The following is a 15027-nucleotide window of genomic DNA, read 5'->3' as shown; positions in this document are numbered from 1 at the left end:
AACATGCTGCTGCTGTGGTTATTGTTTTAATGTAAAACCCTAACCAAGGCTACACTCTAAGATGCCTCATTGATTTTCTGGAGCTCAGCCATCCAACTACACAGACTGTCAGCACACTCAGGTAAATAATTTCTTTCTTAAAATGTCTATAAATTATATCTTTCAAATGCTAATTGGTTTCCTATGTCTTTTCTCTTTTTAGTTTAAGAAAACATGTAAGTGTGGCCAGCTCTATTCAGTTAAGGATACTCTCCTCTTCTTAACTAAGTAAGTAACAAAGATACTGAATTTATGGTCCATTTTGTTAGATATTTTATTACTAGGGTTTATGCATAAACATACCCAGCTATCTACTTTTTTCTTTTAACATTGTGAAGTGCTCACATACAACTTTTGGCCTTCATAAACAATTGTTTTCACATAAACAACTGTGAGAGACAAACTATATCTAAACTCAATTGTGCTTTTCAGATGCTGTCACATCCTACAACCTCATCATCTGCAGAGAGAAACTGCCATTCAATCACACCAAAATACAAATAATGATTAACTTAAAGGCATATGCCCATAGAGGATTATGAAGATATATGACTGGAGCTTGGTCTTCAATACACTATTTTATGTTCTATTTTGTTTTACTTCTTTAAGCATTTATGTATGTTCAATGTACATTGTCATTCATTAATGTATACTGCTAATAACTGTTGTCAGAACACTGTCATTTTTGCTACAATTTCACGTTATTAAAAAAAAAATAAAAGTATATTGACACGTTGTTGTTGTTGTTGTTGTTGATTTTATGTAAAACCCTAATAGACACTTCAAGATATTATAAGGCCAGGCAGATAGAGGGGTAAAAAAACAATATTAATAAATAATATATACAAATAATACTAATATTAATGATATTAACATACTAATATTAATGAAAAACTATCATTAAAAATGTTATTTATAACAACATTAAGGTCTTATATGGCATTTTTAAAGCATGGTTCTATATGGAACCCTATAAAAAAAGGTTCTATTTAGCTCTAAAAGGGGTTCTGCTATTGTTACAAGCCGAAGAACCCTTTTCTGGTACTGTTTAGAACCATTTTTCTTAAGAGTGTGGTATTGAGGCAAGAGTAGCTATAGAGAAGCGACTGAAGAAAGCTCAGTTAGAATCATTGTAATATCAAAAATCTCTTGGTAAATCTTTATACGTGGTTAACTGTCTGTTGTTTTGCGTGTCTATTCAAAGTCACAGAACATCTTGAGAACATTTTCAGTGTTAGACCAAGGTCCAAAGTTAAGTAGAAAGCTTGATGGTCAAAGGGTTCTTTAAATAAACCAAGTTTTTACAATAACCTATAAGACATTAACCTTGTTTTATAATCTTCACTTGAAAGTAGGATAGCCAGATAAAGGCCTCAATATAAACACTTAACAGAGTGAGTGTTCCACTTCTTTAAAAGTGTGCAGTGAAAGCACATATCAAGACAAATGTTATTTCAAAGAACTTTGACTATTAATACCCTGGCACAAGGAAAAATCACAAGACAGAGGCAAATGATCTCACATCAGAGCCACAGTAGCTCCATTATATTGAGCTGCTTCTTAAAGCGGCTACTGAGACCAGTGTGAAAACTGATTATGAATAAGATAAACAGATATCACCTGTTTGGGGCATGCCTGCGATCTTAGAGTTTGTAAACATGTGATCAACAAAATAAAACTGTGGACAAAATAAGTACAAGTTGTTTACTGTATCTTCATTTCTGTATCCTACTACAGTGTGAGCTGTCTAGAAAGAAAGAAAGAAAGAAAGAAAATTCAATCACACCAAAATACAAATAATGATTAACTTAAAGGCATATGCCCATAGAGGATTATGAAGATATATGACTGGAGCTTGGTCTTCAATACACTATTTTATGTTCTATTTTGTTTTACTTCTTTAAGCATTTATGTATGTTCAATGTACATTGTCATTCATTAATGTATACTGCTAATAACTGTTGTCAGAACACTGTCATTTTTGCTACAATTTCACGTTATTAAAAAAAAAATAAAAGTATATTGACACGTTGTTGTTGTTGTTGTTGTTGATTTTATGTAAAACCCTAATAGACACTTCAAGATATTATAAGGCCAGGCAGATAGAGGGGTAAAAAAACAATATTAATAAATAATATATACAAATAATACTAATATTAATGATATTAACATACTAATATTAATGAAAAACTATCATTAAAAATGTTATTTATAACAACATTAAGGTCTTATATGGCATTTTTAAAGCATGGTTCTATATGGAACCCTATAAAAAAAGGTTCTATTTAGCTCTAAAAGGGGTTCTGCTATTGTTACAAGCCGAAGAACCCTTTTCTGGTACTGTTTAGAACCATTTTTCTTAAGAGTGTGGTATTGAGGCAAGAGTAGCTATAGAGAAGCGACTGAAGAAAGCTCAGTTAGAATCATTGTAATATCAAAAATCTCTTGGTAAATCTTTATACGTGGTTAACTGTCTGTTGTTTTGCGTGTCTATTCAAAGTCACAGAACATCTTGAGAACATTTTCAGTGTTAGACCAAGGTCCAAAGTTAAGTAGAAAGCTTGATGGTCAAAGGGTTCTTTAAATAAACCAAGTTTTTACAATAACCTATAAGACATTAACCTTGTTTTATAATCTTCACTTGAAAGTAGGATAGCCAGATAAAGGCCTCAATATAAACACTTAACAGAGTGAGTGTTCCACTTCTTTAAAAGTGTGCAGTGAAAGCACATATCAAGACAAATGTTATTTCAAAGAACTTTGACTATTAATACCCTGGCACAAGGAAAAATCACAAGACAGAGGCAAATGATCTCACATCAGAGCCACAGTAGCTCCATTATATTGAGCTGCTTCTTAAAGCGGCTACTGAGACCAGTGTGAAAACTGATTATGAATAAGATAAACAGATATCACCTGTTTGGGGCATGCCTGCGATCTTAGAGTTTGTAAACATGTGATCAACAAAATAAAACTGTGGACAAAATAAGTACAAGTTGTTTACTGTATCTTCATTTCTGTATCCTACTACAGTGTGAGCTGTCTAGAAAGAAAGAAAGAAAGAAAGAAAGAAAGAAAGAAAGAAAGAACAAAGCCACATTTTATTCCAGTAGGTGGCGGCAAAGACTTTGGGTTGTCATAATACAGCGGAAGCACTCATTCTATATCAGCCTTAAATTATCAGTTAATTAATAGCTAATAATTTAGATCATTTATTATTACAGGTAGGCTTGATCATCTGAGCCTTGTTATGTATTAGTACTTTAATTCATGTATGATTTATTAATGTTTAATTTGTTCACATTAGCTGAAATGAACACTACAACATTTAGTCATTCAACATTTATTATATGTTTATTATCTTGTTATTTTCAGCATTTGCCAACCAATACAGCCGCACAGTGACCTAGCACAAACAATCATATTTTTATAAGATTACCAAAGATTAATAAATGCTGTAAAAAATATTGTTTATTGTTAGTTCATGTTGAATGCATTAACTTAATGTTAACAAAAGAACGCATATGGTGTTGAGATTTTCCATTTCTGTATCAGCCTTTTACATCAATTAATATCTTGTTAACATGAATCATTGACTATTTAAAATGGGGACGTCATAGTTAATTCAAAGCCTTTTGAATATTGTCTCTTTCCATTAAAGTTGCTTCAAAGCTTTGCCGTACTTAAGAAATGTTATCTTCAGCTAAGAGAAATCATCTTGACTGAAGAGCCCGTATGAAGAGATCATAAGTGGTTCTCTCTCTATGCTAAATATGATAAGAGATGATGCATCAACATCATGCTGATGGGACTGCAGACAGCTTTTAGAGACACATTTGAAAAACAGGAGGTTTGTGGCTTTGTGCATTTCACTCAAGTAACCGAAGATAACCAAAGCTTAGGCCTTAAATGAATTAGAAACTCAATTTGAGTCTATATGATGTGTAATTGCCGTGACACAGTATACTATATCCTTTAACTTCTATTTGTTTTGCTTATGCTGTGAAAATCAACTCCTATTGATTCAGGCTCTCAGAAGGAAAAGAAATAAAGTAGCCTGCTATTAGACAATCTACGGTTTCCCGACACCTCTATCAGAGCATGTCGTCAGGGAATTATGGTCAAGACAGAGAGATATTCTACAGGCACGCCAGCTTGGCTTTCCTTGAAGGAACACATCTGGACAACACAGTCAACGTTAATTTGATCAAGGCCAGGGAATTTTCTTCTTGTAAGCGAAAATTAACACTTCATTCCCTTTGTCGGCAGAAATTCTACACCGTGGGCTCGCGGCCAAAATGAAATTAGCTGAAAATGGTCCTGCTTTAAAGTATAATTAGCTCATTGTTGAGCAGCCTAATTAATTTTCTTCCAGAGAGATGATTTTAAACTTTGGTTTAAGATAATGATAGTGTTGTTGATGTTTGCTTAGTCTCTGAAGACTATGATTTTTGTTATTTTTCAGGCCTACACAACATTTTGATCATGAGAGTGGTGCAAGAAGCTAGCATACAAAATCTCACTATAAAAATTGCAGGCCTAACAATAGCTAGTATATTGAAATTGTGTAATTATAATGGAACAGCATAAAAGCTACATGAAATTTGCTGATATATGTAGAAAATTACAAATAAAATATTTGCTGGTTTGCTGGCCTGAGTTGATTTAAGCTGGTCACATCAGACCGACCTGATGAGGGTAAGTGACCAGTTAGGACAAGCAAATCATCTTAGGCTCGTTTCTGTTGATAATAGGATTTGACCTTCAATCCTAAAGCAAACACTGTTTAATGCATCCATATACCTCCGTTTGAATTTATAACCTCTTGTTTTTGATGTTGGGTGCAGCTCATGTGAGACAAATCTTTTCATTCTACCAGTCTGAACAAGAATTAGACTGAATCAGTCCGAGCAGTTATAAAGAAACCGATGAAGTACCAATTAGTGATGTAAAAGTAAAAAAAAACTTGATTGCATCACAGTTTTATTCATTTGCTTATGCATTTAATATTTTATTAAAACATGCAAAAACCTTTTCAGTCAAAAGATGTTAATTAATTTTGGTGTTGTTTACTATAAATGCAAATTACATTTAGGGACTAACTGACTTTTAGGAAATTAATCAGGGCTGCAATATAATAAACACCCTTTAAATAATAATAATAATAAATTAATAGAAAACTTAGGCTATACAACAGTTACACAAAGCACGTTTTTTTAAGAACATTTTCATATAGGCTACAGACTAGGATTTAACACAGTATTACTGTTACAATAATAGTAACATTGAACATCGATTATTATTATTATTATTATTTAACCAAAATAGCCGACATTGAGAATTTCTTAAATTAGATGAAACATTTGCAAGTAGGCTATTCTATACATTCTATTATAACATATTATGATATTAGGTTCATTGTTTGCCCATTTTTGGCCATGTAGGCTATATGGTACTTTCCGTACATAATTAACAAATTAACCATGTTTTTGTTCCATAGCCTATATATAGCAAGAAATATAGCCACGCCAGGATGTCAAGGTCAAGTACTCTTTTTTTTTTAAACGTATTTTTTGGAAATAAATCTTTTTTGTTTTTTGGAACGCTTCTTTGAAATTAACTGTTCAAAAGAACCGAATCGCGAAAAAGAGTCGGGCTTCCCATCTCTGGCTGCTTCTACCAGGTGTTACGCTATGTTCTTCTTCTTCTGATGTTTATTGGCGGTTTTGGCAAACCAACTTAAAGGTGCATTACCGCCACCTACTGATCTGGAGTGTGGAGTGAACAGATTTGGTAGAGAGGATATATATTATATTACAAAAAAAAAAAAAACACAAAAAATAAACATTTTATATATATATATCCCATTTTCTCCAGTCACAGATCAGCTGTTGCCAAAACCAACCACCAGAGCCTCGCTGAGAGAAGTTACGAATCCTCATACACGTTACGCTATGTTATGTCACTGTATCCCATAAATAACTACTGCGCGCGTTCTGATTTGAATGACATCGGCTTCCTCCAATCAAAGCGCAGGACAAAGCGAAAGGGCGTTTCCGTTTCCCTTCGCGGCCTGTTCTGTCGGTCATCGCCTGCTACGCAGTTCTAGCCGAACGGGACGCGTTCCCTCTCCGGTGCTCAGGTGGGAGAGGCCCGAGCGGAACGCATGATTTTAAAGGACTGGGTGCTGCAAATGGAAGCGGGAAGTTGGTTTGCCATCCGCCATAAAACGTTATTAGAAGAAGAAGAAGAAATGGAAGCGGGTGGTTTTGTGCGCAGGCGGCGGATGACAGCGGACACATCGGGCGGCGATGCCGCGGTGGCCGGAGCTTCCGCGGGCGAGGAAATACACTGGCTCGTCTGTAGGTTCTGGGGTGTTTCCGAGAGTCTCATCGGCACTTTGACACCTCAGATAGCAGGCGAAACGGAGCTTCATGTTGGACATTTCTATGGCTCCCAGGAGGCCAATGATTTGTCGGAACCGGACTATGAGGGTTTGCCCCAGGGCGCCTCCATCAGCACGCACATGTTGGCAGGGGCAGTGGCAGGAATCATGGAGCATTGCCTGATGTTCCCAATTGATTGTGTGAAGGTAAATAAACGCAATTGCAAAACATCAAGAGTTTTATAAAGAATTCACGTAGAGTTAATGTGACCAGCAGGCCCTTGAAAGATCCGACAAACTGGCAAGGTCGAGTTAGTTTCCCTGTGTGATTTCCAGACTATTTATTATAGTCTTCATGCTTTGCAGACAATATAGTTTCCCTCTGCTCCTTTCTCGGATTTTAGTTGTCTACATATAGAATTAACTATTGCAGTTATTAATGTTAAGAATCATTTTAATCATGTAATCTCTCCAGTGTTTAATTCTGTCTGGACTGATGTAACGTTAGTAGTATCTAACTAAAGTCCCAAGCATGTAATTCCACCAGGAACTGATTGCCTCGTTTTTTGTTTGTGGATTGTGATATGATTGTATCCTGTAGTTTTGGGTTATTTTAGTACCTGTGTGTCTGCGAGGTGTCATTTTAATGAAACATGAACATGGGATAGGAAGGTCACACGTGGCGTCTGCGCTCCTAAACCACGTGACCGTGTTACGAGTCTTTGGGATACTGCGCATGCGCATTGAGTCTGTAGTTCAAATGCAGTCTACTGAGAATTAAGTTTTGTTTTTTTTATGTCGAAGGTTACCATAGAGGCAGTACACTACCTGAAAGTGTATCATGTTTTTTGACATGCACCCATAGCACGTCTGTGATATGCTACTAGTTGTGTAACTAGACAGATCCTCAGACTGCATTCTTATCCCAATTGTTTCCCTAAACAGGACACCTCACTTCATGTGTCATTGAAGCTGTTTAGCATTAGAAGTGTTTGCTGGATGTACTGATTAATGGCGCTTTTCCACTGCGTGGTACGACTCGGCTCGGGATCAGCAGAGTTTACACGTCACGTTTTGGTAACGGTACGGTTCGCTTGGAACCCCAACCGAAGTGGTACTAAAAAAAGTACCAGGTACTGTACCCAGTGGACGTAAACCCCCCAAAAGTGAACTGTACCGTGCCGTACCATGCAGTGGAAAAGCGCCATAAGATGCCATTGGCAAACTGTAAGGAAGTATTACTTTGAGTGTTCAGCTGCTCTTGTCAGGATGAAGTGAAGGGTTCTTTAGAGACAAAGACACTTGTTTTATGTCTTTCGCAGCTGTTCCCTCTCAAATGGGCCAGTCCAGACTGTTATCAAAGAAAACACTGATCTCTTTTGTGCATTTTAAGTTACGTTTTTTTATTACTCTTTAAATACATGCTATAAAAATCAGTACTAGCCTGTATGTAGGGCTGTTTCTCAACTTTTCGTATTCTTAGAATGCCACACATTTGACAAAAATGTAACATTTGATTTGCTTCTGCACTGATTTCAATCCACCTCTTCATTTGCCTGTCAGAGACCTCAGTTTTTAATGTATCAAATCAAGTTCAGCCCACATTTATTCTTGTTGAATGTCTTGTTTGATTTGGAAATATGTTAGTGGTAAAGCTGGTTGGAAGTACTTATTTGTTGACTTTAAGATTTTTGTAATCTGTCTCTTTGCGAAATATGGAAATTCCATGCTGAGGTTGATTCACAGCAGTATGAGTGATGAGGAAAGGTGAAGCTAACAGTAGATTCTGTTTACACTTAAGTCAAAGGTCAAGTTAAAATCTCTGAGCAACACACAGCGTGGCACACTGCATGTTGCCCCTGTTTAGAGAAAAGAATCAGAAAGAAGGGTAGAAGCAACTACAGCATCTGTACAGTCCATAATTTATTTATTTGTATAGGGACAGTAAAAAACTTGATTTCAGTCCTTCAAAAAATAAAATAAATAAATAAAAACAATGCATTGTAATGTACATACAGTATAGATTATAGCACGGACTAAGTTGCATCTTTGATAGGCTTTTCTCTAAAAGAAAAAAAAACATGAAATATAATTAAAATTAAAAGTGCAGATGTAATTGGTAAATTACTAAAATGAGTACAATTCTGCTTTGGTTTAAACCAGCCCTTCACCATTATTATAAAACAGTGTAAATCTTGTTCATTTTACTTCATTTTGTAACATATTCCAAATTTGAGAAACCTCTACAGAGGAAAGGTTTTTTTTTTTTTTTGGTTTTGTTTCAGATGTAATTGGTAAATTACTAAAATGAGTACAATTCTGCTTTGGTTTAAACCAGCCCTTCACCATTATTATAAAACAGTGTAAATCTTGTTCATTTTACTTCATTTTGTAACATATTCCAAATTTGAGAAACCTCTACAGAGGAAAGGTTTTTTTTTTTTTTTTGGTTTTGTTTTTCTGGTAAAACCCTGTCTATTTATAAATTCAGATATCACCTTTGGGGCTTCATTATATAACCACGTCAAAGATCTAATACACTTAAACACTAGATTTGCATATTATGAAAAATGTTTAAACTTAAAAACTTTTTTTTTTTTATTTTTTATTTTTTTTATAGATATTATCCTTTGTATCTTTATTTGACTTCTATTATCTGTACAGCACTTTGGTCAACCCTGGGTTGTTTTTAAATGTGCTTTATAAATAAATAATGAATGAATTAATGAAAAAAACATGCTTTTTGAAGGTATAGCAATGATGTCATTGATTTTTTTTATTATCCATAATTGTTAATGTGACATTATATAACGTGACATTATATGATTAATTGTGGGTTCTTTTGTTTGGGTCTAAACTGTGGCACAGTTGCTGCATGTATAAAAAGTTTATTATCAGTTGTGAATTGTGAATCTAAATAAAAAAAAAATAGGGGAGCTGCTTTTATGTCTTCATTACCTCATAGTTCCCTTCATTCATTCATTCATTCATTCTATAAAAATATAACATTTAATTCTAAACATTTTTATCCAGTAATCACTAATGACTAAAAAAAAAAGAAAGAAATTGATTGGTCAAAAAGAATGGGAACTCTTTGTACTCGAAGTGTTTGTTTTGTTCAGGCCCCAGCACATTTTGCTCTCATAGCTCTTGTACATTGTTTTCTTGGTAGTAAATGTACTACAGGTTCACTGTAAAAAGTCAAAAGTTGAGAAAACTTAAAAGTTTAAGGCAACCAGCTTCAGCAGATTTGAGTTTTCCTTAACTTGTTGTTTTCAGTTTATACAACAAAAAGTTGAGAAAACTCAAAAATCTGCTGAAGCTGGTTGCCTTAAACTTTTACGTTTTCTTAACTTTTGATTTTTTTTATAGTGTTCGAAGTACGATTTTTGTTAACGATGCATACCTTAATCTCAGTAGGCTGTAGGGCTGGGTATCGAGTTCGATACTTTTTAGGCACCGACCGAATTGCCTCGATACCATCGAGTATCGAAAAACGTCTCGTCGTTCGGTACCAAATTTCAATACCTAAGGGGTTAATCTCATCAGAGTCAGTGAGCCAATAAAGGCCCGGGTTTACTTCACTTTCCGCGTTCCGTTCCGTCTCGCGCTCAGCCATGTCCACACAGCTTTCAAAGTATACTCAACCGCGGATGAGTGCAGACGGATGAGCTCAACACAGGCGCAGTTTGACTTGCGCTCTGGCTCAACTTTCACCTCGCGCATGCGCTGTTGTACGCGGACCGTCCGCGCGGTCTCAAAAAATTGGGCTGGGTATCGGACCGTCCCGCGGACGGGGGTGCACGGGGTGCACGGCTGTCCGCGAGCCCTCCTGATGACTACCTAAGGGGTTAATCTCATCAGCGTCAGTGAGCCAATAAAGGCCCGGGTATACTTCACTTTTCATGACCGAAAGCGCGTGTTATGTGGCCATTCATGCAAACTGTAGCATCATGCTACATAAGACAATAAATAAGATTTATATTCCGCTTTTACTCAAAACTCACTTTAAACCACCATCGAGTGTTTGTAATAACTTCCGATTGCCGTCTAATGTGTGTTTTGGCCATGTAATGTTGCTGAAATTAAATATGTTATTACCTCTGAGTCAGAGCAGCGATCATGGAAGAGAGAACACAGGCAGACAGCGCTGGAAGCTGCTAATGCTCATCAGTAAATCAGTGGAAAATAAATAGAAATCATTATTCTGTCTGAGCTGCGTTTTAAAGCGAACACGCACTCGTGTAAATGCCTAACAGATGTGTAAACTGAAGACTATTTGAGCTTTATTAAAACTATGTGTTGGTTACACTTTGTTCCTTTGTGCGGTGGCTCAGGGGATGAGTCTTTGAGATTGTATAAACATCAAGCTGAAAAATAAAACCAAAGTTTTTTTTTTTTTTTAGATAATGTAATCTTGTTAAAATTGATTTCATAAAATTGGTATCGGAAAAAGTATCGTTCAGGAACCGGTATCGAAGTCAAGGTATCGGTATCGATATTGAACATTTTTGAACGATACCCAGCCCTAGTAGGCTGTTTCCTGATAGAAATGAAGTAATTTAACTCAATGAAATAAAAGACCAGTTCTCTGTTATGTACAAGACTCTGTTCCCTGGCCCATTTTGCAATCCTAAGCATTTCAAGAGCAATCTTGAAACTTCCCGTTGGAGGTTGTAGTTCCTCACTCCCCTGTCATGAGGAACTGGCTTCAGATATGATTTACACATTTATTGGCAAATATGATTATTTCCCAGGCCTTTTATGGAAGTATCGTTTCCTTACAGGAATTATGTTACTCGTGCAGCCACAGCAGGCATCTTAAATTTCACCACATTGCAGCTGTCGTTCTGAACTAACGTTTTCAGCCATGCTGACCATGTCAGTTCAAACATGACTTTTGTGGTAGGTTCAAGGCCACAATGTAAATCTACAAAACGTGTTGGGCAACCAAGTACATTACTAAGAACTAATACATTTTTCCACTGTTGAGTCAATGCCAGTGTTTCTGTAGAAGCTGGTACTGAACTGCATCCACAATTCTCATGTATGTCAGGTGATACTGTAGATCCGCAGGAAAAGCAGATTAGGTGGTTAGATTATGTCCGTGTGTGACCTTATTGCTGCAAACTTAAAGGGGTCATATGATGCTGCTAAAAAGAACGTTATTTTTTGTATTTGGTGTAATGAAATGTTTATGCGGTTTAAAGTTAAAAAACACATTATTTTCCACATACTGTACATTATTGTTTCTCCTCTATGCCCCGCCTTTTTGAAACGCGTCGATTTTTACAAATCTCTTTGGATTTGAGACTTTAGTCTTTGCAACTTTACAGATCTTCTTTATGCACCAAGAGCTTGTAACATTCCAAAGAGAAAGGAAAAATTGAAATCGCATCATATGACCCCTTTAAGTTCTGATCTACAGATCCAATGACTTGGCTATGTGATGCATTGTTTGCAAAGCTTTATTTTGTCATGTTTGCTTTTCTTTTCTTTTCTTTTTTTACAGTGTACAGTTTGGTGTATTTTTAAGTTGCTTTACTTTCAATGTAAAATTCATAAATATTCACACTTAAATTATTATTTTTTGCACTATTGTGTGTGTGTGTGTGTGTGTGTGTGTGTGTGTGTGTGTGTGTGTGTGTTGCATTGGTATATATTTTGTTGCAGGCTTGCGATAATAAATAAAAAATAAATATAAATAGGAGGACACTTGCTTTACTGGGCCAGTGCAGCATTGTCACTGTATCTTATATTTGTTCATTATATTTATTTATTCATTTTAATTTGTTGCAAATGTAACTTCTGTAACACTTTTTTTTTTAATGAAAAAATACTGAAAAATGGCGTATAAAAATTATATGTTCTAGCTGTCTATTACATATACATGTAATAAATAATTTGTTGTAGCTTGTTTTTTATTGAAAATATGAAAAGTTGCTAAAAATATTTTGCCCCTTTTTTTTTTCTTTTTTTTTTTTTGAAAACAATATCAGCAAGTCCAAGAACAAATGGGAACTGAAAATCCCTGTTTTAATGCCTGTATTTATACTAATACTTTAATCTACATAGTAGGGCTTGTAAGTTTAAACAATTGTTCTTTGTTGCAGACGCGCATGCAGAGCCTTCAGCCAGAGCCAGCTGCCCGCTACCGTAACGTGATGGACGCTTTGTGGCGAATCGTGAGGACGGAGGGAATCTGGAGGCCAATCAGGGGTGTGAATGTTGCAGCTGTAGGGGCGGGGCCAGCCCACGCACTTTACTTCGCCTGTTACGAAAGGTTGAAAAAGGTCCTCAGTGACATCATCCATCCGGGAGCGAACAGTCATTTGGCGAACGGTACCAGTTTTCCCATCCATCAGTACTTCAAATTCCTCTCAGCAGCCCACCCACAATTCTAATGCGGAATAGATTGTTAGTTGGCTTGAATGAATCAGTAAATGTGTTTTTACATTTTCTAAAATCTTTTTTGCTTTTTCAGAAGGCCTTTTTAACTTTATTAACTTATTAGTTGCAATGACTGTCAAAATTATGTGAAATCTGGCAGTGGTTTAAAACCATCAACATTCTAGAACTAGTTCTGTGGCAGTGACTGTGTTATCTGTATGAATCATGTATTACTCAAACATCTGCCCATGTCTTCTCAGTTGACCTCTTTAAAGAGCGTCACCGTAGCGCCATTTTGGAGAGTATCCACTGAACACAAACTGCGTAGGCTGTTCTGTGTCAGCTGCACCACACGGATATGCTGTTTTCGTTCAAATCAAAAGCGTAAGTAAACGTAGAAAACGTATCCGTGTGGTGTGGCTGACACAGACAAGTAGAACAGTATACGCAGTTTACATTCAGTGGATACTCTCCAAAATGGCGCTACAGAGGTGACGAATTGTTGAATAAAGTCGTTATTTTTGTTTTCTTTGCGTACAAAGTATTCTCGTCGCTTCATAAAATTCAGATTGAACCACTGATGACAGATGGACTATTTTGACGATGTCTTTCATACTTTTCTGGGCCTTGACAGTGTTATTTACTTGGCAGTCAATCGGACAGTCACAAGCCTCCCGGTTTTCATCCAAAATATCTTAAATTGTGTTCCGAAGACGAACTAAGCTTTTACGGGTTTGGAACGACATGGGGATTGACAAAATTTTCATTTTGGGGTGGAGTAACCCTTTAAAATGTCCTTCTAGAATGAGATCAAATCCCAAAATAGCCAAAACTGCCCCTCTCCAACATCATGACAGCAGCTATAAATATAGAAGTTTATCATATGGGTCGTAAATCTTTGAACGTGCGATGAATAATCCAAGTTTTTAATGATTTTCCTGCAGGTTGTATCTTTAACATCTGGCAAAGAAATCAGTGCAAAACTTTATGATAAACTGAACTGAATTGCATTGCTAACTTTGTTGGAATACCTTGAAGTCCGCATGAAATCAAAATTGACTTTATTTATTTTACTAGCGCACATTGCTAGTAATGATGTGAACAATTAATCCGTGCAAGTTAATCTGCTGAAAAAAATTGTTTGTCTTCGTAATCTTTAATCAAAATCTGAACATTTACTTCCGCTCTGGAATGGCATTCCTTTTCTGATGACGTCAGTTTGATGGCTTGGGCAGAATATCCTTAAACACACCCCTCTAACCGTTAGATTGCTATAAGTGAGAGACAGAGAGGAGGAGCGCAAAAATAAAACCATGCCCTCTATTCAATATTCCGTTTCAGCTGGAAATATGTCACTACACTGAACACCCCTCCAACCGTTAGATTGCTATGAGTGAGAGACAGAGAGGAGGAGCGCAAACATAAAACCATGCCCTCTATTCAATATTCCGTTTCAGCTGGAAATATGTCACTACACTGAAATAAAGTCGGTAGCAACTTCCGGTTCACTCGGACTTTAAAAGCTAAACCTAATGTAATGTCACTACACAAACTTAACTGTCCATATAATCTAATGTAAGCATTTCTGAAGAGAAACCCTTTTCATTATCTGTAGAGAAATGGAAAATTTGGTTATTGATGTGTTATGAATTTATATTGTATCATTGCATTTGTCAGAGTGTTGTGTAATGGTATTTAGGCCCTGTCCACACGAACGCAGTTATTTTTAAAACCGCAGCTTTTTCTACGCGGTTAGGCCGTTTGTCCACACGCAAACGCAGCACCAGTTCACTGAAACCGAACATTTTTGAAAACGCCTGCCAGGGTGAAGATTTTCAAAAACTCTGGTTGCAGTGTTGTCGTGTAGACAGCGAAACCGGAGTTTTTTGGCTTGTGACGTCGGAGCATGCACCGTTATCTCCGCCTACTGGAAACTTTTTCAGGCTTCTGATTGGCCAACATGGCTTTACAGTTGAGATTATATCGCCACCTGTTGGCTTGGCATGTTCTTGACAGTGCTTCATAGCATGCATTTGCGTTTTCATGTGGACAGAGATTTTTTTTAAAACGGAAGAAGGAAAAACTCAGTTTATAAAAATACACATGTACGTGTGGACGGCCTTATTTTAACAAAAAAAAGTAAATAGTAAATAATAAAATAAGAACAAATAAATTAATGACAATCAATAGCACAAACAAAAACAATAAGAAGA

The 15027-nt window shown here is 36.2% G+C and overlaps 1 protein-coding gene across 1 annotated transcript in view; it reads left to right on the top strand.

The window, feature by feature from the left end:
* Positions 1-6005: 6005 nt before the first annotated feature.
* slc25a28 (solute carrier family 25 member 28) overlaps positions 6006-15027 on the top strand; it is a 13065-nt gene continuing 4043 nt past the window's right edge. The window contains exons 1-2 of the mRNA XM_016456528.1: positions 6006-6631; positions 12538-12766. Of these exons, the coding sequence (XP_016312014.1) occupies positions 6206-6631; positions 12538-12766 (655 nt within the window). The 5' untranslated portion in view covers positions 6006-6205. The remainder of the gene's footprint in view (positions 6632-12537; positions 12767-15027) is intronic.

The sequence above is a fragment of the Sinocyclocheilus anshuiensis genome, unplaced genomic scaffold, assembly GCF_001515605.1.
Source record: "Sinocyclocheilus anshuiensis isolate Anshui unplaced genomic scaffold, SAMN03320099.WGS_v1.1 scaffold407, whole genome shotgun sequence".
NCBI lineage: Eukaryota > Metazoa > Chordata > Actinopteri > Cypriniformes > Cyprinidae > Sinocyclocheilus > Sinocyclocheilus anshuiensis.
The sequence above is the reverse complement of the archived record's forward strand: the minus strand, read 5'-3'. Positions and strand labels throughout refer to the sequence as shown.